Here is a 26,572-nt window from a genome sequence, read left to right as displayed (position 1 = left end):
TGAGGACATAGGTTATCTATCTCCATTATATCATGTTGCCCTAAAAAATAAGCGCTGTCAAGCTTCAGGCTTCAATAGTAAACAGTCCTTATCACCTCAGCAATCACAATAACTGGTTCATCTAATTTTTTTTTTTTTAAGATTTATTTATTTATTTATTTCTCTCCCCTCCCTCCCCACCTCGTTGTCTGTTCTCTGTGTCTGTTTGCTGCATGTTCTTTGTCCACTTTTGTTGTTGTTAGTACAGGAATCTGTGTTTCTTTTTGTTGCATCATCTTGTTATTTCACCTCTCCGTGTGTGCAGCGCCATTCTTGGGCAGGCTGCACTCTCTTTCGTGCTGGGCGGTTCTCCTTACGGGGCGCATTCCTTGCACGTGGGGCTCCCCTATGCCGGGGACACCCCTGGGTGGCAGGGCACTCCTTGCTGCATCAGCACTGCGCGTGAGCCAGCTCCACATGGGTCAAGGAGGCCCGAGGTTTGAACCGCGGACCTCCCGTGTGGTAGATGGATGCCCTAATCACTGGGCAAAGTCCGCCACCCTGGTTCATCTAATTTTTAACAAACTTTCCTTAAGGTGGTACATGTAGAATTTTTTGCCAAGATGGAGGAGGTAAAGATAACTTTTATCATAGCTACCTTATGTAAGCAGAGTATTTCCTAAAATCAGATGCAATCAGTTGCTAGATATACTTTTCTTTTTTTTTAGGTACCCGGGCCATGGCTTGAACCCCAGACCTTGTATATGGGAAGCCAGCGTTAGACGGACACCCTAACCACTGGGCCAAGTCCGCCACCTAGATATACTTTAAAGAAAACATACTGCTAATTAAACTATGACACAATGCTTTATTACTTAAATTTTTACTTTGTATTTTAGAAAAGAATTCTTTTTACTTAGACATGATTTTAAAATCATGTATTACTTTTGTTTAAAAAGAAAATATATAAATGAAATAAATTGGTTAAGATTTTCCTAAAATTTCACATTCAGAGTCTGAACCCTTTTATTCATTTCTCACAGATGTCCAAATTTTTCTACCTAGAATCCTCAGTGACATTGAGAGTGTTGCTGATACAGCATTACTTGAAACAATGCTTGTAAGAACTCAAAGTCACCAATGCTGGACTGTTAAACTGACTTTACAATTATGTAGAATGAATCTACTTTTGACTTCTTTTTCAGGAACTTCCTGCATGTATTTGATTTACCACCTACCCACAACTTCAGAACCATTTGGTTTCAAGGGTCTTAAAGTGCTCCCATTGTTATCTCCTAGATTTTCTTCCCATTTACGCTCATTCTGCAAGTTTTGTTTCAAATGCTTTTGTACATGCATAGACAGTGAAACTACACTGCAACCATTTCTTGGCTGACAGCTCTTATAGGGCACTATTGATTATCCCAGTTTCAGAGAAGTGAAAAAGTGTTTTAAACTGATGAAATGCTTTAACTAAGGTCCAAGCATAAGATTGTTCTGAAGGTTGACATGTTTCTGTAGGTATATGTATTTGAAAATATTACTGACTGATAATCTGTTAATGCTTGGCTAGACTTTAACTTTTAGAATTGGCTAATAGTTCATAATTTTTCCTTACACTGTCAAAACTTCTTGATGCTGTAAAATGTTGTCAGGGATTTTAGAGTTAAATTTCCTATCTTATACTTTTAAATAGTAAGTGAAAAGGCTTCCAAGATCCTAGTGGGGCTACCTTGCCCTACCACTTACTGTGAGAAATAGTACGCCTTTCTATGCCTCAATTTTCTTCATCTATAATTAGAGGGTAATAATATCACCAACCACGTAAAATTGTGCGTTCCTGGTATACAGGAAGCAGGTACTCGATAAATTTAAGCTGGTATTATTATTTCAGAATTAAGCTTTAAAATATTTTAAAAGTAAAATGAACTAAATACGGGTATTGAAAATAAGTGCATATTTTATTTTCATTTTTATGCTGCTTTTTCATAGGCAGTTAAAGGAAGAAAATAACAATGGAAAAGAAAAATTAAGGGCTATGGCAGTGAAAAATTCAGAAGTCATGGCACAACTAACTGAATCTAGACAAAGTATTCTGAAGTTGGAGAGCGAGTTAGAGGACAAAGAAGAAATACTTAGAGAAAAATTTTCTCTAATGAATGAGAACCGAGAATTAAAGGTCCGTATTGCAACACAGGATGAGCGTCTGAATTTGTGTCAGCAAGAAATTGAAAGTTCAAGGGTAGAACTAACAAGTTTGGAAAAGATTATGTCCCAGTTACCAGTAAGTATATATGAAAAGAAGTGTGCTATACTGGATTATATAATGGAAAAAAGAAAATTTTACTGAAGTGTTTTATAAGAAAACATCATTATATCGTTGCCTTATTAATTTCTGGGTTTTTTTCCTGTTTGACTATGCTCTCAGTCATTATTACTTTTCTATTTTCTATCTTTTTTTTTTTTTCATGTTTAACTGTCCCATCCTTTCTTAGGCTCTCAGATGCCATATATAAGAAAGGCAGAGAAATTTTTTTAAATAACAGGTTTATTTTATAGTTCACATATAAAATCCACCGATTTTAAGTATATTATTTGTAGCAGTTTGATATGGTTATGAATTCCAAAAGTAGATATTGGATTATGTATGTAATCTGGTCTGTACCTGGTATGATTGAGTTATGATGAGGGCTTTGATTGGGCCATGTCATTAGGGCGTGGAGTCCCTACCCCTTGGTGGTGGGGACTCACAGATTAAATGTATGGCAAAGGACAGAGTTGAGGGTTTCTGATGTTGGAGTTTTGATGTTGGAGTGTGATGCTGAAGTCTTAAGCTGGAGCCCCCAGTAGTCAGCACACGGAGGAAAGAGAAGTAAGCCCCAGGAAGAGAGGATCTGAGTCAGGAGAAGAACACAGAGGGGTAGAGACTGCTCATTAGACCCGGCAGAAACCCCAGGGAGAGAGACAGAGCCGTTCACCTGATAGTCTACAGCTGATGTTATGGAGACAGGCAAAGTCTAGAGAGCCTCATAGTCTACAGCTGACCTTGTGGAGAAAAAAGAGGAGCTGAGCCCAGGAAGCCTGAATTGCTCATAGATATCAGCAGCCATCTTGCTCCAACACGTGAAAATAGACTTTGGTGAGGGAAGTAACTTATGCTTTATGGCCTGGTATCTGTAAGCTCCTACCCCAAATAAATACCCTTTACAAAAACCAACCGATTTCTGGTATTTTGCATCAGCACCCCTATGGCTGACTAATACACTATTCAATGATTTTTGGTAAACTTAGTTTTTTAACTATTACCACAATCCAGTTTTCAGATATTCTGTTATTCCCAAAAGATCCTCATGCCCATTTACAGTCAAACTCTGTTCTCACCTCAAGGCCCAGATAACCACTAATCTGCTTTCTGAATCTATAGATTCATCTTTCTGAACATTTCATATAAATGGAATTATAAAATTTGTGCTCTTTTACATATGGCTTCTTAATGTTTTTGAGGTTCATGTTGTGACATGTATCAATTTTTTATTTATTTACTGAATAGTACTCCATTATATGAAAATATCACATTTTATCTATCCGTTTACCAGTAGATGGACATTTAGGTTGTTTCCACTTTTAGGCTATTTTTTATAATACTGCCATGAACGTTTGCATACAAATCTTAGTGTGGGCATATGTGTTCATTTCTCTTAGAAGTAGATTGCTGGGTCCTATGATAAATCGATGCCTAACAATATAAGCAAATGTTAAAATTTTCAATTCAGTTTCAGTAAATGACACCAGCTGTTTTCCAAAGTGGCTTTTACATTCTTACCAGCAATGCCTGAGGGTTCCCATTTCTTCACATTTTGGCTAGACTTGTTATTGTCTCTCTTTTTTTATTATGACCATCTTTTGGGTGTGAAGTGGTATCTCACTGTGATTTTAATTTTCATTTCTCCAAAGACTATTTATGTTGAGCAACTTTTCATGTACTTATTAGAATAGCACAGAACTTCAGAATGTTTTTATGATAGCAGTATGCCACTTTTCTCTGTGAATTATATAGGTGACCATATTTATAAGTGACCTGTGTCAGGGAAATTTATTGATATTTGTAAAAGGTGAGATAAGGAGAAAATTCTAGATAAATGTGTTATGTTTAGTTTTACACATGAATTAATGGTAGATTGTACGGTAGACTTTTGCCAGGTTTTAAACTATAAAAGCCTTGGAATTAAGAAGTCAAAGTGACCTTACAAATCATATGATTCAGTACCATTTTTATTGGTGAAGAAATGTAGACTCAAGTAAATAACTTGCCCTGCTAGCTAGTAGCAGAATTAAAACCAGAACATGAAATTCTTGGCTCCAAGCCTTCTGCTATTTCTACTTTCCTAGAATGATAATTATCTCCTTAGATTTGTAATATACTATCTGTTAGCTTTTGAAATTTGAAGGTAATCATATGCACATAGCATTCATTTTAATTGACATTCTCATTTGAGCTTAGTGTCAAGAATTACTTGATGTATGACTCTGAGGGTGGGATGGTAATATCTATATTCTGTCTAAATTGTGTGGAAAATGTACTCTTCAAAATTTTTCTGAATTGGTATGCTTGAGCTTGTGCTTCATACAGTGCTAAGAATAACATGGTTTGGAAAGGTTAGTTTTTCTTCATTTCTAGAAAGTTATGATTTGGTTATAGTTTGAAGGTTATAGTTATTAAGTGATTTTTTTGCCCCTTTCACAACTATATTTTAAATTCTGTATTATTCAAATATACAGAAAAGGATTGAAATCATACAGCAGTATCTTCTTTGGTCACAATGGAATGAAGGTAGAAATCAATAATAAGAAAAACTGGAAAATTCACAAATATGTAGAAATTAAACAACATCCTTTTAAACAACCAGTGGATCAAAGAAGAAATCACAGAGTAAATTAGAAAATACTTACAGGTGAATGTAAATGAAACACAAGATAGCAACATTTGTAGGATGCAGTGAAGGCAGTGCTCAGAGATAAATTTATAGTATAAGCACGTACATTACAAAGAAGAAAGGTCTCATCAGTTACCCTCATATCTTGAGGAACTAGAAAAAGAAAAGCAAACTAAATCTAAAGTTGGCAGAGGAAGGGAATAATAAAGATGGGGGGAGGGATATACAATAGAGAATATGAAAACAATTGAGAGAACCACTGAAACCAAAAATTGGTTCTTTGAAATGAAGAATAAAATTGGCAAACCTGTAGCTAGACTGACAAAGAAGAAAGAAGAGATGCAAATAACTAAAATTGGAATTGAAAGGGACATTCCTACGGAGCTTGCATAAATAAAAAGAATTATAAGAGAATGCTATGAACAGTTATATAGCACAAATTAGATAATCTAGATGAAATGGACAAATTCCTACAAACACACATAGTACCTAAACTGACTCAAGAAAAAATAGGAAACAGACCTATAACATTTTCAGAAATTAAATCAGTAATCAAAAACCTCCCAAAAATGAAGTCTAGAACCAGATGGATTCATTAGTATCCTGCCAGTCAGTCAGTGAAGAATTAACACCAGATCTTCTCAAACTCTTCTAAAATACTGAAAAGGAGGTAACATTTCTTAACTAATTCTATGAGGCCAGCATCACCCTGATCCCAAAGCCAGAAAAAGACATTACAAAACAATAAATTATGGAGCAATTTCCCTTATGACTATAGATGCAAAAATGCCCCCCAAAATATACTGGAAAACCAAATTCAACAACATATTAAAAGAATTATACACCATGACAAAAGGGATTTATCCCAGGAATGCAAGCGTGACTCAACGTAAAATCAGTCATTGTAATACACAAGATTATTAGAACAGAGGAAAAACCCCACATGATCATTTCACTTAATGTAGGAAAGTTATTTGACAAAATCTACCACCCTTTCATGATGAAAACAATCGGAAACTAGGACTAGAACTGACTTTTCTCAACATAATACAGGGCATTTATGAAAAAACAGAGAAGCTTTGACAGGGATGTGGAACAATTGGAACCCATGTACATTAGTGGTAATTTTAAATTGTGCAAATGCTATGGAAAATCGTTTGGTTGTTCCTCAAAAGTTAAACATAGAATTGCCATGTAACCTGTCAATTTCACTTATAGTATATACACAAAGAATTGGAAACAGGGATTTGAACAGATACCAATGTTGATAGCATCATTATTCACAATACCCAAAAGTTGAAAACACAAATGTGGATTACAGATAAACAGATAAACAAAATGTCGTTTATGTATGCAATGGAATATTATTTGGCAAAAAAAATGAAATTCTGACACATGCTACAACATGAGTGAACCATGAAAATATTATTTTGAGTAAAATGAGGCAAACACAAAAGGATAAATACTATATGATACCCCTTATGAAATATCTAGCATAGCAAATTTATAGATTCAGAAAATAGGTTAGAGTTTACCAGGGCGTGAGGGAAGAGAGAAATGGAGAGTTATTGCTTACTGGGTACAGACTTTGTGTTTCTGATGATGGCAAAGTTTTGGTTATGGATGGTGGTGATATAGCACGACATTGTTAATGTATTTAATACTGCTGAATTGTTTATTTTGAATGGTTAAAATGGAAAATTTTGTGTTTTATATATATGTCAACACAATAAAAGTTTTAAAAACAAAAACATACACTGACTGTCATAGGACATCATTTGCATTTGCTAAATCGAGATAGCATTTGCCATATCCATTTTTCAGATTTTTTTTTTAAATAAAATTTTACAGGTCAATAAAGCCCTTTTATGTATTTTGTAATATCCCAATTCTTTTCCTCTCTCCTCAGAGGTAGTCTGAGGAGAATATTCTGAATATCAGAGAATATTCTGATATTTATGTGCATCCTCTCCATCTTTATTTTAAATATTGCTACATAAGGGTGGACCCAGAGATTACATATATATGAGTGTGTGTGTATATATATAAATATATATATATAAATTTTGCATTTTTCGAAATACTACAAGCATTTTTTATACTGTGTACATTTTTCCTAAAAAAAAATCAGTGGGAAAGGATGGAAATATCATTTCCATTTTTGAAAATAGTATATGTGCTTTTTGATATTTCTACTTATTTTTCACTCAACATTATAAGATGTATCCATATTGATTTATATAACTCAGGTTTATTTAATTTTAACCATTGTAGTTTCCCATTATTTTAATATTTCATTTATTCTGTCTCCTGTCAATAGACATCAGGTTGTTTCCATTAAATTTATACAATTTTTTGAACTTGGTGTTCTGAATAAAAAATCATTGGTATCCCACACATCCCACTTACATATTATAAATGTATATATGTTTGTTTTTCAACTTGCAGTTAAAAAGAGAAATGGTTGGTTTTAAATCATTCCTTTCTAAGCACCAGAAGAGCAGTTTGTCAAATAAGGATTACAATTGCATTGGCTGTTGTGAAGCAAATAAAATGGTGATCTCGGAATTGAGGTACAGTTTTCATATTCTAAATTATAGCTAATAGAATGTTTCTTATTATAATTAAAGTCTTATTGAGAAATTGAAAAAAAACAAAAACAGACTATTTTAACAAATATCTATATTCTCACAACTAAGAATTGATTCTTCTTAACTTTTTGTGATATGTTTCAAATCTGTTTCTTTAAATAAAATTGGTAACATTACAGGATGAATAAATACCCTTTGGTCTTTACTTTCAGTTCCATTTTCCCCCAACTAAACTTTCCAAGAATTAGCTGTGTATTCTTTAACCCACTTTGTGTATGTTTCCACTCATACACACAAATGTAAGTGTACTGTGTTTATATGTGCAGTTTTGCTTTTTCACTCAGCATCATTTTAAAAATCCATCTATATTAACAGTAGGTGGTTGGTGATTGATCAGTGGATGAATCGGTATAGTTAGTTTTGTATTAATTGCAGGATTCTACCCTATAACTGTGACCCAATTTATCCATTCCATTATTGATAGCTAACTTGTTTCTAGTTTTCTTATTTTCTGTTACAAGCAGTGCTACAGAGAACATCCTTATGTATGTCTCCTTGTGTATATGTATGAGAGTTTTGCTAGGATATATTCCTAAAAGTGGAATTGTTGGGTCATAGGTGTGTACATTTTCCTAGGTTCTGGTTTCCAAAATAGCTAAACCAATTTACAATTCTACCAGTAGTATGGAAGTTTCCATATCATGGCAAATAGTTAACTTATATCAGGGCTTTTAATTTTTCTCAATTCAAAAAGAGAAAAAATGGTATGAGATATTGTTATAGAATTTTTGTAGTAATTTTTGGCTTCTGTTCTTTTGTACCAGGATTAAGCTTGCAATAAAAGAGGCAGAAATTCAAAAGCTTCAATCAAACCTAACTGCTAATCAGTTATCTCAGAGTCTTAATGCTTGTAATGACAGCCAAGAAAGTGGCAAATTAAATAGTTTAGAAGCAGAGCCTATAAAAATAGGCGGTAATCAAGCAGGTGAGTATATTCTATTGAACTAGTTTAATAAATTATAATTAGTTCTTTATAATTAGTTTTTTGAGAAACCAGTCATACTTATGTCTTAGCAAATTACTAGTTATATTCTAAGACACACCCTGACCTTGTACATGGGAAACAGGAGCTCAACCACTTGAGCTACATCCACTCCCTGTATATATTTTTATTTTCTTAATGTTTTTGAACATTTTAATTTTGATTATTTCTAATTCTTTTTTTTTTTTTTTGGTTTGTACTGTTTGTATCCTATCTAAGAAATCTTTGCCTACCTCAAGGTCACAAAGATTTTCTCTTATGTTTTCTTCCAGAGGCTTTATAGTTTTATCTTTATGTTAGGTCTGTAATCCATATTGAGTTATTTTTGTGTGTGATATTAGATAATAATGGAGGTTCTTTGTTTCTATATAGTTATTCAATTGTTCCTATATTGTTTGTTGATGGCTTTTCTTTTACCATTGAATTAATTGCCTTGGTAATTTTTTTGGAAATCGTTTAATAATAATGTTTTGGTCTATTTCTAGGCTTTCTATTCTTTTCTACTGATCTATTTTTATGTCAATACCATAGTGTATTGATTACTATACTGTTAAAATAGTTGGGTTGCATTAAATCTAAGATTCCATTGGAGAGACTTGACATCTTAACAATATTGAGTCTTCTGAACCATGAACATGGTATATCTCTTTATTTGTGTGTACTCTATTGTCTTTTGTCAGTATTGTATAGTTTTAAGTGTAAAAGTCTACATATCTTTGAAACAACTATTCCTGAGCTTTTTATGGTTTTTTGAAGATTTTCTAAATAGAACTTTAAATTTTTTCATTTTTTAGGGTTATGCTGATAATATGTTAATGTACAGCTGAATTTTGCATGTTGACCTTCCATCCTGCAGCCTTGCTAAACTCACTTATTAGTTCTAATTGCATTTTGTGGATTCATTAGTATTTTCCACGTACCTGACTATATCCTCTGTGAATTAAGTCAGTTTTACATCTTCCTTTTAAATCTGTGGGGATTTTTTTTGTTGTTGTTGCTGTTGCTTTTCTTTGCCTCATTTCACTTACTAGGACCTCCTACAACATCGAATAAAAGAGATGATAAGAGTGGGTATCCTTTTTCTTTCCTGGATCTTAGGTAAAAAGCACTATTAAGTATATTAGCTGTGGGTTTTTCATAGAAGCCCCTCATGAGATTAAGAAAGTTCCCTTCTCTTTCTGGTTTGCTGAGAGGTTTTTTGATATGTTTTATTTTATTTTATTTTATTAAATTTTATCAACTGATTTTTTCCTGCATCAATTGATATGATTAAATGGTTTTTCTCTTCATCTCTGCTAACATGGTGAATTGTATTGATGAATTTTCTAATGTTAAACCAACCTTGAATTCCTGATATAAAGCCCATTATTGTTACCAAATGCATCTGTGTTCATGAGGGATACTGGTCTATAGTGTAACTTTTAAAAACATCTTTGTCTAGTTTCTTTTTTCTTTTTTTTTTTTTTTTTTAAAGAATTGTGGTTTTTTTTGACTTATTGAATCTTACAGTTCATTTTTTTTTTAAAGATTTATTGATTTATTTATTTAATTCCCCTCCCCTCCCCCAGTTGTCTGTTTTCTGTGTCTTTTTTGCTGCGTCTTGTTTCTTTGTCCGCTTCTGTTGTCGTCAGCGGCACGGGAAGTGTGGGCGGCGCCATTCCTGGGCAGGCTGCTCCCTCCTTCGCGCTGGGCGGCTCTCCTTATGGGTGCACTCCTTGCGCGTGGGGCTCCCCTACGCGGGGGACACCCCTGTGTAGCATGGCACTCCTTGCGTGCATGAGCACTGCGCATGGGCCAGCTCCACACGGGTCAAGGAGGCCCAGGGCTTGAACCGCCGACCTCCCATGTGGTAGACGGACGCCCTAACCACTGGGCCAAAGTCTGTTTCCCTGTCTAGTTTCTTATCAGAGTAAATCTGGCCTTATCAAATCAGTTCTCACGTGTTCTCTCCTATTTTCTGAAAGAGTTTGTGTGGGATTGTGACTTAGTTTGCCAGAAGGCTGCCAATGCAAAGTACCAGAAATAGGTTGGCTTTTATAATGGAAATTTTATTTTGGATAAAAGTTTACAGTTCCGAGTTGGTGAAATGTCCACATCAAGGCACCATCAGAAAAACTTTCTCTCCAAAGTCAGCGACTGATAATTCTGGCATCCTGCCATGTGGTAATCAGACTTACGGGAGGGCTCCTCTTCTCAGCCTTGAGCCTCTTTTTGTGCCTCTGTGCTCTGCTGATTCCAAACTCCAGACCTCTCTCAGCTCTCTGGGCTTCTCTGCCTTTATGCAGCTGTAGGCAAACTTGGAGTCTTCTCTCTCACATGGCCAAGTCAAAATGGCAAAGCTCTCTCTTCCTGTGTTTCTTCCTCTGTGTCTCATTTTGTATATGACCAGCAAGAGGGCAAAACCCCAACCTATGTCACGCCTCACTCCAATCCAAAGGGCTCAACATCGACAAGAATGAATTAATTCAAAAACATAATCTCTTTCTGGAATTCACCAAATTCAAATTGTTACAGATTGGTATTATTTTTTCTTTAATGTTAGAAATATTGGAGAAGCCATCTGGATCTGGAATATTTTTTATGGTATGGCTTTTAATTATGAGTTCAATTTCTTTAATTGACGTAAGGCAATTCAGGTTTTCTATTTCTTCTTGAATCACTGTTGGCAGTTTGTGTTTTTCAAGGAATTTCTCCATTTTATCTAGGTTGTCAAGTATCTTGGCATAAAGCTACTCCAGCTTTCTTTTGATTAGTATTTGTCTGCTATATCTTTTTTCCATCCTTTACTTTTAATCTGTGTTTTTATTTATAAAGTGAGTTTCTTATTATAATCATACAACTGGATCTTTTTCTTTTTTTTCTTTTTTTTTTTTTTTAACAAATTTTAGGGATTTTTTTAAAAAGATTTATTTATTTATTTCTCTCCCCTCCCCCCCGCCCCCATCCTGGTTGTCTGTTCTCTGTGTCTATTTGCTGCATCTTCTTTGTCTGCTTCTGTTGTTGTCAGCAGCACAGGAATCTGTCCCTTTTTGTTGCATCATCTTGTTGTGTCAGCTCTCCGTGTGGGCAGCGCCATTCTTAGGCAGGCTGCACTTTCTTTCATGCTGGGCGGCTCTCCTTACGGGGCGCACTCCTTGCACATGGGGCTCCCCTATGCGGGAGACACCCCTGTGTAGCACAGCACTCCTTGCGCGCATCAGCACTGCACGTGGCCAGCTCCACAAGGGTCAAGGAGGCCCAGGGTTTGAACCGCAGACCTTCCATGTGGTAGACAATGCCCTAACCACTGGGCCAAGTCCGCTTTCCTGCAACTGGATCTTGCTTTAATATCCAGTCAGATAATTTTGCTTTTTAATGTTAGATCACTTACATTTAATATAATTATCAATCTGTTAGGGTTTAAATCTACCACTGTGGTATTTGTTTTGAGTTTATTCCATTTGACCTTCATTTTTTTGTTTATCTTTCCTGCATTCTTTTGGATCAAGTATATTTTAGTATTCCGTATTTTTTACCTCCACTATTGATTGATTAACTGTACCTTTATTTTTTAAATGATTGCTCTAAAGTTTAACAAATGCAATAATTTATCACAGTTCTCTTTAAATACAGTGAAACTTAGCAGTATATTTCCATTTCTTCTCTACCATTTTTTGTGCTATTGCTGTTATGTGAGTTTTACATGTTACAAGCTGCAGAACACATTATTATGATTTTTGCTTTAAATGATCTGTTATAAGGATATTTAAATTGATAAAAAATATTTTTTCTTTTATTTATGTACATATTTACCATTTTAATGCTTTTCATTCCTTTGGGTATATTTAAGATTCCATATCGTGTTGTTATTATCTACCTGAAGAACTTCCTTTAACATTTCTTCTAGTGTTAGCTCTGCTGGTGACAAATTCTCTTAGCTTTTTGTTTGTTTGTTTGAATACTTTTTTTTCCCCTTCATTGTTGAAAGATGTTTTCTTCTGGTTTGCGTAGTATCTGAAGTGAAGTTTGCAATATTTCATATTTCTTTCCTCTATTCATGATGAGCTTTTTTCCTCTGGTTGGTTTTTGATGATTTGATTTTGATATATAGCGGTATGGATTTCTTCCTGTTTATCCTGCTTGGGATTCATTGAAGTTCTTTGATATATGGATTATAGTTTTTATCAAATTTTCATCAGTCTAACATATATAATTGGAGTCTCATAGGTTCCTTTATATTTTTTTCCCAATCTTCTTTTCTCTCCATGCTTCATTTTTTATATTTTCTTTTTTTTTTTCAAGATCTTATTTATTTCTCCACACATCCCCTCATTGTTTTGTGCTGTCTGCTCTCTGTCCATTCACTGTGTGTTCTTCTGTGTCTGCTTGTCTTCTCTTTAGGTGGCACCAGGAACCAATCTTGGAATCTTCTGGAGTAGGAGAGAGGCAACCAATCTCTTGCGCCACCTCAGCTCCCTAGTCTGCCATGTCTCTTATTGTCTCTCTCCTGTGTCTCTTTGTGTTGCATCATCTTGCTTTGCCACCTCTCCATGTGGGCAGCACTCCTGCGTGGGCCAGCACTCCTGTGTCGGGCCAGCTCGCCATGTCAGCCAGCTTGTCTTCACCAGGAGGCCCTGGGAATCGAACCCTGAACCTCCCCTATGGTAGGCAGGAGCCCAATTGCTTGAGCCACATCTGCTACCTTTGATAGTTTCCATCGCTTGTTTTTTTCATGAAATCTTTCAATATGCTGTGAAATTTTCAATCAGATGTTATATTCTAGATATCTCTAGAAGCTCCATTTGGTTCTTTCTTATATCTTCCATTTTTCTCCTCATTATGTTAATTTTTTTCTTTTAAAGTTTTAAACATATATTTATAATAGCTGTTTAATATCCTTATCTGCTAATTCCATCACCTGTATCATTTCTGGTTTTGGTTTTTCCTGGTTATGGTTTACATTTTTCTGTTGTTTCTCAGGTCTAGTCATTTTTTAATTGGTTGCTGGACATTGTGAGTTTTATTTTGTTGAATTTGTTATTTTTTAAAGAGTGCTAGAATTTGTTCTGGTGGGCAGTTATTTATGGATTAATTTTCTCTTTTTAAGACAAACTTTTCAGGTACATATCTAGAGAAGTCTTTCCTCTAGGAATAGTATAACTCTACTACTCAGGTATAACTTTCTGGGGGTCTCTACTGATATTCCATGTATTAAATGAGGTTTCTCCCCTCAGGCTCACAGGAGCTTCAAATGACTCCTGGCTCAGACTCATGTTATCTCTGGTTATTGTTTGACTTGGGTCCCAGGTAACTAAGCCAATGACTCAAGGAGACCACTTACAGATTTCTGTAGTTTTTCCTCTGTAAAGCTCCCTCCTCTTTAGTACTTGGCCCCACAAATTCTAGCTGCCTTGGCCTTTGCAAATCCAGATTTCTCTCTTCAACTCAATGGAGCCTCTAGTCTCTGTTAGGATCCCCTTCCCTGTGCTGCAGTATTGAAATTGGCTCCAGGCAATAAGCTAGGGCAATTTAGGGCTCTCCTTGTTAGATTCTTTCATCTCACGGATCACAGTCCCATGCTGCCTGTTGTTCAGTGTCTGAAAATAATTATTTTATATATTTTTGTCCAGTTTTCTGGTTTACTAGAAAACCACTTCCTGGTCAGAAGTGGAAACAAGTACATCCACTTTTATAAACTGTTGTTTAGAGAACTTTTTTGTACACAATAATTTTCCTTTGAAGTAACAAATTTCACTAGGGCACAGATTTTTGTCCAGTTAGTTCACTGTTATATTTCAGTCACTTATAATAGTCCTTGGTACATAATTGGCCTTTGATAAATATTTGTTGAATGTTATGAAGTTAGTAGTTGCAGCCTCCAAATAAAGAATTTGATGATATGTACTGGTAGGCTTCTCCATTTATCATCATTAGTAAAACATCGATCAGCTGGAATCCCAGCAGTCTGGAGTAGAACCCAGAGTATTCTAGAATAAGTGAGAAATAGTCCATAAACTGAAAAACGCTCTTTGACAATAAAAAAAAAAAAAAAGGAGAGTATCCATCAGGAAATTAATATACCTGAGGAACCAATAATCTGAGATTATGATTAGTCAGTTTATCTCCTGGAAGACAAGAGACCCTTTGATTTGCTGACAATCTATAAATGGCTATAATTTTTACATGTTTTACATGTTTGAAGGGGAAGTGTTGAAATACAGATATGAAAGAAGGAAAGTATAGAAATAAGTATAAGATGAGTGGTAGTGGCAGTGATTAGATGGGGAAAATGGGCTGCTAGCAACAGAAAATGACTGCAGAGAATAATCTAAGCAATTGGAGAGAACAGAGGCTGGGGAAGAGAATGATGGGAGTAGCAAAGAGTGTGTGCTGGTTATTAAAGGTGACAATAAAGATATGTCATAGATACTCTGAACAGAGCCAATGACAGCCTAGAGAAAGAAAGTGACAGCCTAGAGAAAGAAATACCAGGAATATGCAGAATTGATGGCTGTTATGTAATCCTTGAAAGCATAATGCATCTCCACTTATTTCCACACCTGTGTGTGTTTTCATGCAATCACCTACATTATGTCTCTTTAAAGCACTCCTAAAAGCTAAGTTACTTTGGGGTAGGCATGGGGATGGGATGTATTTATAATGGAGAAAGGGTGTAGGCAAACAACTACCTCTGATAACCCTCAGTAGTATTTAAGAGCATCACTGAATTCTCATCAGCTAGTTTCCAGAGAGGAAGGTGGACTGGGAAGGATTCACTATTTATAGCTTTCAAACCTATATCTACATATAGAATTTCAAAATATTCTTAACGACTTCTAGTCATTCAAGTCAATTTTATGGTAAAACTTTAGTGTAAGGAAACAAAGTTCTTTCTTCCTTCTCTTTCTCTTTTCTTTTTTCTTTCTCTTTTTGCCTCCCTTCCTTCCTTACTCCCTTCTTCCTTTCTTCCTTTTCTCCTTTCTTCCTTTCCTTTCCTTTCTTTTCTTTATTCTTTTTACATTTTACAATTATTTCTATCCCAAAATTGTGATTTTTAAAAATGGGAAAGAACTCTGAAACTTTTAAATTTCTGGTACAAAGGGGCAATTTTCATCTATCCAAAACACTAAGTGATTCAGAATTTATTCCCATGTTATGTGCTTAGTTTAGAAAGTACCTTATTTACCATGTTCCTTATTTATGTTACTCTTATTTTATGTCCCAATCTCCATCCTCTTTAGTATTCTTTAGATACAAAACTGAACTTTGTTTATGATTAAATCTTTCAACTATTGAAATAGGTTTTTGTTCTTGAAGTTTATCCAGACAACTTACCTTTTGTGTTATTAGCAGAAAGTATAGAAGATCAAAGTCAACAAACTGTGGACAAGCAATGTGAAAGAGAAAGACAAAGACTTGCTGCTGGAATAGAAGAACTACGCACTAAGCTGGTGCAAATAGAAGCTGAGAATTCTGATTTGAAGGTTAACATGGCCCGCAGAACTAGTCAGTTTCAGCTGATTCAAGAGGAGCTGCTAGAGAAAGCTTCAAACTCTAGCAAGCTGGAAAGTGAAGTAAGCGTGGAATTAGCTGTATGTGTAAACTATGTATATGAATTAAATTTTGAGGTAGGAAAAAATAGGTCATTTCAGGAATTTTTAAAAATTATATGTTTAACTCAAGATTTGCAAGTTTAAAAAAATAAGTCATACCACTTATGGTATAAATTCTTTTAAAAATATATTTGGAAATCTGTGTTTTAACCTATGTTGAAAGTAAGAGAATACACTCTATTGGCTAACATCTCATATTTGGTGGAACTAATATTGCATTGCATCCTGTTATTTCTTCTGCAGTTTAAATTAATACGGCTTAAGACACATTTATAAGTAAAGAATTAAAATTATGTGGTTGGAAGAAAAGGAGTGGTAATGGAGGATTTCAGTAATATGAAGGATGCAATAGTAATCAAATTTCAGCAAACATCAGAAACACCTGGAAACCTGTTAAACATGCAGATTTCTGGGTCCATTCCAACAGTTCAGCAGACATGAAGTATGGTTTGGGAAAGATAGTACTTCGATTACTTTCTGAAAAGGGGATAGTGAATGTTTTGTGAATATCTGATCTTCATTTCCGCTAAGATCAGGACAATGATGCTTTATTAGGTAGTGGTGGAACAGGACCACATGTATATACATAATATTCAACTTTCACACCAGAGGCTCTAGAGTCCATGTGGGCATTTTTTAAATGCCTCATCTTAGAGTTTAGCCCAGACTAAGGAAAATACCTGTAAGTAGGAACTTATATGAGTAATGGAAAAGGAGATGTAGTAATTATAACCACCAGCTTACTTAGGAAATTGTCAAGTATTAAGATTAATAACCGTTTTTTAAAATTATTACAAAAATGGAACCATCTTGTTGAAAATGTTGAACATACAGACAATATACAAAGAATAAAATAAATTACTGATAATTCTACCACCCAGAAATGACTGCTGTTAGCATCTTATACAAATTTTAGTCTTTAGCATCTACTTTTTAAAAATGGGTTAGAGTGCAATCCTATTTGGAGATAGAGGTCTGAATTAAATTCTTATATGTTACATAGATGGAAGCATGTCTCTGGTTTTCCCCTTAATATTTGGTGTTCATCTAAATTGTTCCCTTATTATTTAAAGTACTTAAAATTATGTGGATCAAAAGGTTATTCATTTTGCATCTTAATTGTTTGCTACCATAAATTTGCCTGTTTTATCTGGATACAGTATCTTTCAATTTTGAAAAGAAGGCCAGTTATTTTGATTTTAAGATAAAAAATCCTTACCTTTAAAAAAATAACATTTTATTTATTTCTGTTTTTTTCAGATAACAAAAAAATGTTCTCAGCTTTTAACTTTAGAGAAACAACTAGAAGAAAAAATAGTTGCTTATTCCTCTATTGCAGCAAAAAATACGGAACTAGAACAAGAACTTATGGTAAAATTTACCTTTCTCACTGCACATTTACAGTGACTTTTATTAAGTCGTTTCGTTTGTGAAAGACTGTTTTTTAGTAGCATTATTTAAAATATACCAATTAGGAAAGTATAAATTCTACTAAACTCTTCTGATCATTCATTTTTTGTTTCAGCTTGTTTCAGTTAATAGATTTGTATGGAAAGCTGTTATACATGTTTTCTCATTTTTATCCTAATAGAATGGAAGGAAATAGCAGTTTTTTATGTGCTTTTCAGTGTTTGCATTTTTTAAAATAATCTAGTCTGTTTGTTTTTTTTTAAGATTTATTTTATTTATTCCTCTCTCCTTCCCCCCGTTGTCTACTGTGTCCATTTGCTGTGTGTTCTTCTGTGTCCACTTGCATTATACTGTGGCACTGGGAAATTCCGTCTCTTTTTTGTTGTGTCATCTTGCTGTGTCAGCTCTCGTGTGCGGCTCCACTCCTGGGCGGGCTGCGCTTTTTTCATGCAGGGCGGCTCTCCTTGTGGGGCACACTCCTTGCTCGTGGGAGACCTCTATGCAAGGACGACCCTGTGTGGCACAGCACTCCTTGTATGTGGCAGCAGCACTTCACATGGGCCAGCTTACCACACGGGTCAGCTTACCACACGGGTCAGGAAGCCCTGGGGATCGAACCCTGGACCCTCCATATGGTAGACGGACACTCTATCAGTTGAGCCACGTCTGCTTCCCCTGGTCTGTTTTTGATAAAATATTTTGCCTTTTCTATTTTACAAATACTTAAATATTTTCAAAGTTTGAAGTAGTAAATATTGTGGTTCTTTAAAGAATAGAACAAGATAAATTTACAGCTTTTATAATGTGATTTTGTATAAAGATGATTTTAAATTATATTCCTTAAAGTGATTCTGTATTTCTAGGAAAAGAATGAAAAGATTAAAAGTCTAGAAACCAATATCAATACAGAGCATGAGAAAATTTGTTTAGCTTTTGAAAAAGCAAAGAAATTTCATCTTGAACAGCATAAAGAAATGGAAAAGCAGATTGAAAAGGTAAGATTAATGTTTTTACGAAGTATATATAATGCTTAGGATATGAATATTGAAAAGAACCCAAAAGATTAGTAGCTTAGCTTTCTTTATTTTTTAAAGTACACCTGCCATTTCAGATTTAATCATTGTTCTTGACATCATCAAAGTTAGAGTGATTGTGTAGACACTATTTCACTAGAGAAATCAATTTTCTCAAGATTGAGAGGGACAGAAAAAAGAGTAGAAGCACTCTTACTCTTGGGTTCAAAGTAAAGTAAAGATTTGTCACAAAAAGGTCAAGACTAACTAAAAAGTAGATAATTTGTATGGATTTCAAAGCAGAATGGAACTTTCAGCTGACAAAAGGAAAGTTAGTGAACATCATTATAAAGCAAGAAACTTATACAGTTTGAGCAACAAAGAGAAAAAAGGGAGTGAAAATTGAACTGAGCCTCAGCAGCCTGTGGAATAATTTCGAAAGGTCTAATATTCATTTATTAGCATTCCAGAAGGAGAGATGGACATTGGTGAAGAAAATATATGAAGGAATAATGACTGAAAACTTCACAAATTTGGCAAAAAAAATAAATTTACAAATTCAAGAGGACCAAAGAAGATGTACTCAAAGAAAAGCATTCTGGGACACATCAAATTCAAGAGGATCAAAGACAATGAACTCAAAGAAAATCATTCTGAGACACATCAAAATCTTTTCTAAGAACCCAAACCAAAAAAATCTATAAAGCACCCTGAGATGAGCAAACCAAAGGGAACAAAGATTGGAATTACTACAGATTTTTCATCAAAACCAATGAAATGAAGTCAGAAGAAAAACATTTTTGTTAGAGGTAAATGAGAAAAACTGTGAACCTGTAATTCTATCCAGCAGAAATATTCTTTAGAAATGAAGATGAAATAAAGACATTCATAGATGAAGGAAAACTTAGAGAATTTTTCACCAGCAGACTATTCTAAAAGAAATGCTAAAGAAAGTTCTTCCAGCAAATGTATAATAATACCAAGGGAACTTTGGAACTTTAGAAATGAAAAAACAGCGAAATAGTAATTATTTGAATAATAGTAAGGGAATATTTTTCTCCTGTTAAGATTTTTATCATATCTATGACAGTTGAAAGCAAAAATGAATAACATTGCCTGGTGAGATGTTCTGAGTATGTTAGTGTAATACATGTGACAACTATAATAGAGTAGAAGAGTGAAAGTAGAAGGGTAAAAAGACCTATATATTTATAAGGTTCTGCATTTCAAGTGACAAAATATTAATTCTAAGTAGACTGTGAATAATTAAATTATGTATATTATAATCCCTATTCAACCACTAAAAATCTATACAGATATAGTTTTTTAAAAAGCCAATAGATGAATTAAAATGGAATTATGAAATATTAAAATGATCTAAAAGAAGACTAGAAAGAGGTAATAGGGATGAAAAACAGGAGATAGAACTAATAAAATGGTATGATAAATTCCAATCATATAAAAAATTGCTTTAAATGTGAATGTCCTAAACACACCAAATAAGATTGTGATTGTAGGATTGGATTTTTTAAAAATGAAAAAAAAAAATGACTCAGATATATACTGTCTTGAAGTAATATGTTTTCAATATAATATATACATAGGTTAAATGTAAAAGGATGGAAAAAAGATGTACCATGCAAATACTAATCAAAAGAAAGGTTGAGTGTGGCTATATAAATATCAGGCAAAGTAGACTTGAGAGCAAAGAAAATTACTGAGGATAAACGGTTACAGTACATAATGATAAAAGGTTCAATTCACCAGGAAGACATAATCCTAAAAGTGTATGTTCCTAAGAGCAAAGTTTCAAAATACATGAAGCAAATATAAAGAAGGCTTAAAGATGAAAAAGATTAATACAAAACTATAGTTGTCCTGGATAGTGCTTCACGGACAATTACGGGACACTGTAGATCCCCCCAGGGCCCACTGGATGGAACGTGAGAGAGTCTGGGCTATGATGTGGACCATTGACTATGGGGTGCAGTGATGCTCAGAGATGAACTTACCAGGTGCAATGGATGTATCACGATGATGGGAGAGAGTGTTGCTGTGGGGGGAGTGGGGGGCGGGGGCGGTGGGGTTGAATGGGACCTCATATATTTTTTTTAATGTAATTAAAAATAATAATAAATAAATATTAAAAAAAACTATAGTTGTGATTTCAAGACTCCTCTTTTTTTGTAATTAATAGAAAAAGATTAAAAAATCAGCTGGAGGGAAGTAGATGTAGCTCATTCAGTTGGGTGTCCACCTACCATATGACAGGTCCCAGGTTTGGGTCCCAATGCCTCCTGAAAGAAGATGAGCGGATGCTGCCCCTGCCCCAACAAGCCAGGCACCGCCCCACTGCAATGAGCAGATGCTACAAGCTAGCAGACACTGTAGCCTGGGGCAGATGTGGCTCAGGCCATTGGTCACTCGCCTCTCATGTGGGAGGTCCTAGGTTTGGTTCCCAGTGCCTCCTAGAGAAGGCAAGCAAAATGAACAGACAGACAAGAGAACCATCTAGGGTGGGGAAGGGGGGAGAGGGGGAATAGAAAGAAAAGTAAAATAAATAAATCTTAAGAAAAATAAACAAGAATTTAGAATACACCTATAACATGAACCAACTTAATCTTGTTGACATTTATAGAATACTACACTCAATAACAGAAGAATATACATTCTTTATAAGTATACCTAGAACATTCACCAAGAGAGACCATATCCTGGGTCATAAAATAAACTGTATCAAATTGAGAAGAATTGAAACTATATAAAGTATGTTCTCTATCCATAATGGAATTAAACTAGAAATCAATAACAGATAACTGAAAAATTCCAAATATTTGGAAATTAAGCAACACCCTTCTAAATAATCCATGGGTCAAAGTGTCTCAAAGGAAATTAGAAAATATTTTTAACTAAATGGAAATAAAAATATACCAAAATTTGTCAGAAACAGCTAACCTATGCTGGGTGGCAAATCTGTACAGGTCTTTTATATCTGGCTGGTTTAGAGTATCATTCAAGTCATCATTTTCCTTATTGATCTTCTGTCTAGACGTTTTATCCATTAATTAAAGTGGTGTATTGAAACTTACAGTTAATGTAGAACTATCCTCTATTTCTTTTTCCAATCTGTCAGTATTTGCTTCATATATTTTGAGGTTCTGCTGTTAGGTGTGTATATATATATATTTATAATTTTTACTTCTTGCTGAACTCACCCCTTTATCAGTTTATAATGACCTCCTTTGTCCCTCATAACTATTTCATCTAATATGAATGTATCTACCCTAGCTGTCTTTTCATTAATATTTGCATAGTATGTATTTTTTCCATCCTTTCACTCTCAGCCTGCTTATGTCTTTGAATTTAAGGTGAGCCTCCTATAGACAGCCTGTAGTTGAGACATGACTTTTTATCCATTTTGCTAATTCCTCTTTTTGACTGGAGAGGTTAATCCATTTACATTTTAAGTAACTACTGATAATAGAGTACTTTGTTCTGCCATTTTGCTATTAAACCTTTTTGGACCTTCACTTCTTCCATTAATGCTTACATCCATATTTACTTCATTTTTTTATTTTAACATTTTTATTTCCTTCTCATTTTATTCTGAATATGTATTTATACATATATACTATTGTCATTATTGTTACTAGGAAAGTTATGACCTTACAAAACAATCACACATAATGTGCAGAAATCCTGTACATCACCCCTACACCAAACCTCACATTGTCAAGGAGCATTTGTTACAGATTATGAGCATGATCAGACTATTGCCACTACCTTTGGTCCATAGTATACACTTGATATATTTTTCCATATATTCCCTATCATCAACACTCTGTATTAGTATTGTACATTTGTTATAGTTCATGAGCAAATACTCTCATTTTTTTACTGTTAAACACAGTCCATCTGCCACCACATGGTTCATTCTATTATACAGTGCCATGCCTTGTACATTCTATCCAAAGTATATACTCAGTGGCTCTCAGTTTCATCACGGAGTTCTGCTTTCGTCGCCCCAGTACACCTTTGAAGATTTTCCTTAGTCCAAAAGAAAAAAATCCCATACCCTCCTATTATTAGCTTGATATTGTACCTTCCTGGACATTGATGGACGAATATTACAATATTGCTGTTAACTGTAGTCCATAAATTACATTAATTGTATTTTTCCCATGCATCACCATATTCTTATCCTTATAATAGTGATGTACATTTGTTCTAGTTCATAAGAAAAACATGCTTGTATTTGTATTATTAACCACAATCCTCATATACTTCTGGGCTCACTATGTTATTCAATTGACATCTACATCCCTAGACTAACCCTTTCAGCCATAATACCATTTATAAACCAGCCATCTTAGTTAAACTCACTGTAATGTTACCATCAACTCTAGCCATTCCCACACTTTTACAGTCAAGCTAATTTAAAATTCTACATACATTAAGCATCAGTACCCCTTCTCAGTCCTCATCCTATGTCCTAGTAGCCTAAAGTCTAGGTGTTTTGTTTTTGTTTTTGTTTTTTTAAAGATTTTTTTATTTATTTCTCACCCCTTCTCCTTTCCCCACCCCACCCCCGCAGTTGTCTGCTCTCTGTGTCCATTTGCTGTGTGCTCTTCTGTGACCGCTTCTATCCTTATCAGCAGCACCCAGAATCTGTGTATAGTCTAGGTTTTAACCCCATGTGTTTATTTTCATATTTAGCTCATATTTGTGAGACCATATAATATTTGTCCTTCTTTTGTGTCTGGCTTATTTAACAGCATAATGTCCTTAAGGTTCATTCATGTTATCTTGTGTGTCCCAATTTCATTTCTTACAGCAGCATAGTATTCCATCATATGCATATACCATATCTTGTTTATCCATTCATTGGCTGATGAAAAACTTGGGTCGTTTACAATTTTGGCAGTTGTGAATAATGTCGCTATTAACATCCATGTGCAAATATCTTTTCGTGTCACCGTTTTCAGTTCTTCTGGATATACTCCTAGAAGAGGGATTGCCGGATCATATAGCAATTCTGTATTTAGCCTCCTAAGGAACCACCAAACTGTCTTCCACAGAGGCTGCACTATTCCACATTCCCACCAACATTGAAGGAGAAATGTTCCTGTTTCTCCACATCCTCTCCAGCACTTGTTATTTTCTGTTTGTTTATTTTTTAAAATAATGGCCATTCTAAGGTGTCAGAGGATACCTCATTGTAATTTTGCTTTGCATTTTCCTAATAGCTAGTGATATTGAACATTTCTTCGTGTTTTTTCAATGTTTGTATTACCTCTTAGAAGAAATGTCTATTTAACTCTTTTGCTCATTTTTTAATTGGTTTGCTTGCTCTTTTATTGTTAGGTTGTTTTGATCTCTTTATTTAGCTTAGAAATCAAACCCTTATCGGATATGCAGTTTCCAAATATTTTCTCCCATTGAGTGGGCTGCCTTTTCACCTTCTTGGTGAAATCCTTTGAATCACAAAAGTGTTTAAGTTTGAGGAGGTCCCAAATTTTCATGTTTTCCTTCATTGCTCGTGATTTTATTATAAGGTTTAAGAAACTACCACAAGGTCTTGAAGATGTTTCCCTACATTTTCTTCTAGGAGGTTTATGGGTTCTTGCTTTTATATTTAGGTCTTTGATTCATTTTGAATTAATTTTTGTATAAGGTGTGAGGTAGAGGTCCTCTTTCTTTCTTTTGGATATGGGTATCTAGTTCTCCCTGTGCCATTTGTTGAATAGACTGTTTTCCCGCTGCTGGGTGAGTTTAGCAGCCTTGTCAAAAATCACTTAGATGTGAGGGTCTGTTTCTGAAGAGTTAGTTCAGTTCCATTGGTCTGTATGTTTATCTTTATGCCAGTACCAGGCTGTTTTTATTACTTTAGCTAGGTAATATTATTTAAAATCTGGAATTGAGAGTCCTTGCAGAATTTAATAACTTCATTTTCCCTTTTTAAGATGTTTCTGACTATTCTGGGCTCCTTACCCTTCTAAATAAATTTGATAATTGGGTTTTCAATTTATTTTATTTTTTTTAAAAAAGGCTGTTGGAATTTTTATTGGTATTGTATTGAATTTGTAAATCAATTTAGGTAGAATTGGCATCTTAACAATATATATTCTTCCCATCCATGAAAATGGAATTTTCTTCCATTTATTTACACTGGCTTTGATTTCTTTTAGCACTGCATTGTAATTTTCTGAATACAAGTGCTTTACATCTTTGGTTAAGTTTATTTCTAAATATTTGATTCTTTTAATCTCTGTTGTAAATGGAGGGTTTTTTTCCTCCTCAGATTGCACATTATTAGTTTAAAAAAACACTACAAATTTTTGCGTTTTGATCTTGTATCCTGCCGCTCTACTGAATTCGTTTATTAACTCTAGTTGCTTTGTTGTAGATTTCTTGGTATTTCTTTTGTATAGGCTCATAATCATCTATGAATAGCAAAAGTTTGCTTCTTCCTTTTCAATTTGGATGCCTTTTATTTCTTTGTCTTGCCTGACTGCTGTAGCTAGAACTTCTAACATTATATTGAACAATGGTGGTGACAGTGGGCATCCTTGTCTTGTTTCCAGTCTCAATAGCTTTCAGTCTTTTACCATTGAGTACAATGTTAGTTGTGGGTTTTTCATATATGCTCTTTATCATCTTGAGAAAGTTTCCTTCCATTGCTATCTTTTGGAGGGGTTTTATCAAAAAAGAATGCTGGATTTTGTCAAACGCCTTTTCTGTGTCAATTGAGATGATCATGTACTTTTTCTTCTTTGTTTTCTTAAAATGGTATATTGTGCTGATTGATTTTCTTGTGTTGAATCACCCTTGCATGCCTTCGATAAAACCCACTTGATCATGATGAATAATTCTTCCATTTTTTTTTAATGTATTTATTTATTTTTTTTAGGAGGTACTGGGGATTGAACCCAGGACCTCATACATGTGAAGCAGGCATAATGTGTTGTGGATTCAATTATCTAATATTTTGTTGAGGATTTTTGTATTCATATTCATTAGGGAAATGGGTGTGTGATTTCCATTTTTTGTAATATCTTTTTCTGGCTTTGGTATTAGAGTGATTTTGGCTTTATAGAATGAGTTTGGTAGCATTTCTTAGACTTAGAATAAGATTGATATTAAATCTTCTTTGAGGGAAGCAGATGTGACTCAACTGATAGAGCATCCGTCTACCATATGGAGGATCCAGGGTTCAATCCCCAGGGCCTCCTTACCCGTGTGGTAAAAGGCCCACGTGCAAGAAGTGCTGTGCCATCCAGGGGCGCCCCTTCATAGGGATGCCCCATGTGCAAGGAGTGTGCCCTGCAAGGAGAGCTGCCCTGCATGAAAAAAGCGCAGCCCGTCCAGGAGTGGCACCGTACACACAGAGAGCTGACGCAGCAAAATGACACAACAAAAAAGAGATGCAGTTTCCCAGTGCTGCTAGATAATGCAAGTGGACGCAGAAGAACACACAACAAATGGACACAGAGATCAGACAACGAGGAGGAAGGGGAGAGAAATAAATAAAGTAAATTTTTTTAAAAAAATCTTCTTTGAATGTTTGGTAGAATTCAATTGTGAAGCCATCTGTTCCTGGGCTTTTCATTTTGGGGACTCGTTTGATGACTCTTTCAATCTCTTTGCTTGTGATTGGTTTGTTGAGGTCTTCTGTTTCTCATAGGGTCAGTGTAAGTTGTATGTACCTAGGAGTCTAGTTTGTTGGCATGCAGTTCCTCATAGCCTCTTATGATCTCTTTTATTTCTGTGGGATCAGTAGTAATGTCCCTATTTTTGTTTCTGGAAACTTGTCAATTTTGTTGATCTTCTCGAAGAACCAAATTTTGATTTTGTTAATTCTCTCTATTGTTTTTTGTTGTTGTTGTTCTCAATTTCATTTATTTCTGCTCTAATCTTGGTTTTTGTTTTGTTTTTGTTTTTGTTTTTTTTTTCATTTCTTCTTGCTTTGGGCATAGTTTGCTGTTCTTTTTTACTTCTTCAAGCTATGTAG

The 26,572-nt window shown here is 34.7% G+C and overlaps 1 protein-coding gene across 5 annotated transcripts in view; it reads left to right on the top strand.

The window, feature by feature from the left end:
- Positions 1 to 26,572, top strand: part of CCDC18 (coiled-coil domain containing 18) — a 112,514-nt gene that overhangs the window by 25,859 nt on the left and 60,083 nt on the right. For 4 of the 5 annotated variants that reach the window (XM_023589920.3, XM_012526691.4, XM_004462310.5 and 1 more), the window contains 6 exons: positions 1,972 to 2,263; positions 7,362 to 7,486; positions 8,329 to 8,489; positions 15,876 to 16,099; positions 17,399 to 17,509; positions 18,412 to 18,543. In XM_023589920.3, the coding sequence (XP_023445688.1) occupies positions 1,972 to 2,263; positions 7,362 to 7,486; positions 8,329 to 8,489; positions 15,876 to 16,099; positions 17,399 to 17,509; positions 18,412 to 18,543 (1,045 nt within the window). The remainder of the gene's footprint in view (positions 1 to 1,971; positions 2,264 to 7,361; positions 7,487 to 8,328; positions 8,490 to 15,875; positions 16,100 to 17,398; positions 17,510 to 18,411; positions 18,544 to 26,572) is intronic. The other variant, XM_012526693.4, reaches the window with a different exon arrangement.

Source organism: Dasypus novemcinctus, chromosome 9 (genome assembly GCF_030445035.2).
Source record: "Dasypus novemcinctus isolate mDasNov1 chromosome 9, mDasNov1.1.hap2, whole genome shotgun sequence".
In the NCBI taxonomy this organism is placed as follows: domain Eukaryota; kingdom Metazoa; phylum Chordata; class Mammalia; order Cingulata; family Dasypodidae; genus Dasypus; species Dasypus novemcinctus.
Note: the sequence above shows the minus strand (reverse complement) of the source record. Positions and strands in the feature narration are given on the sequence as shown.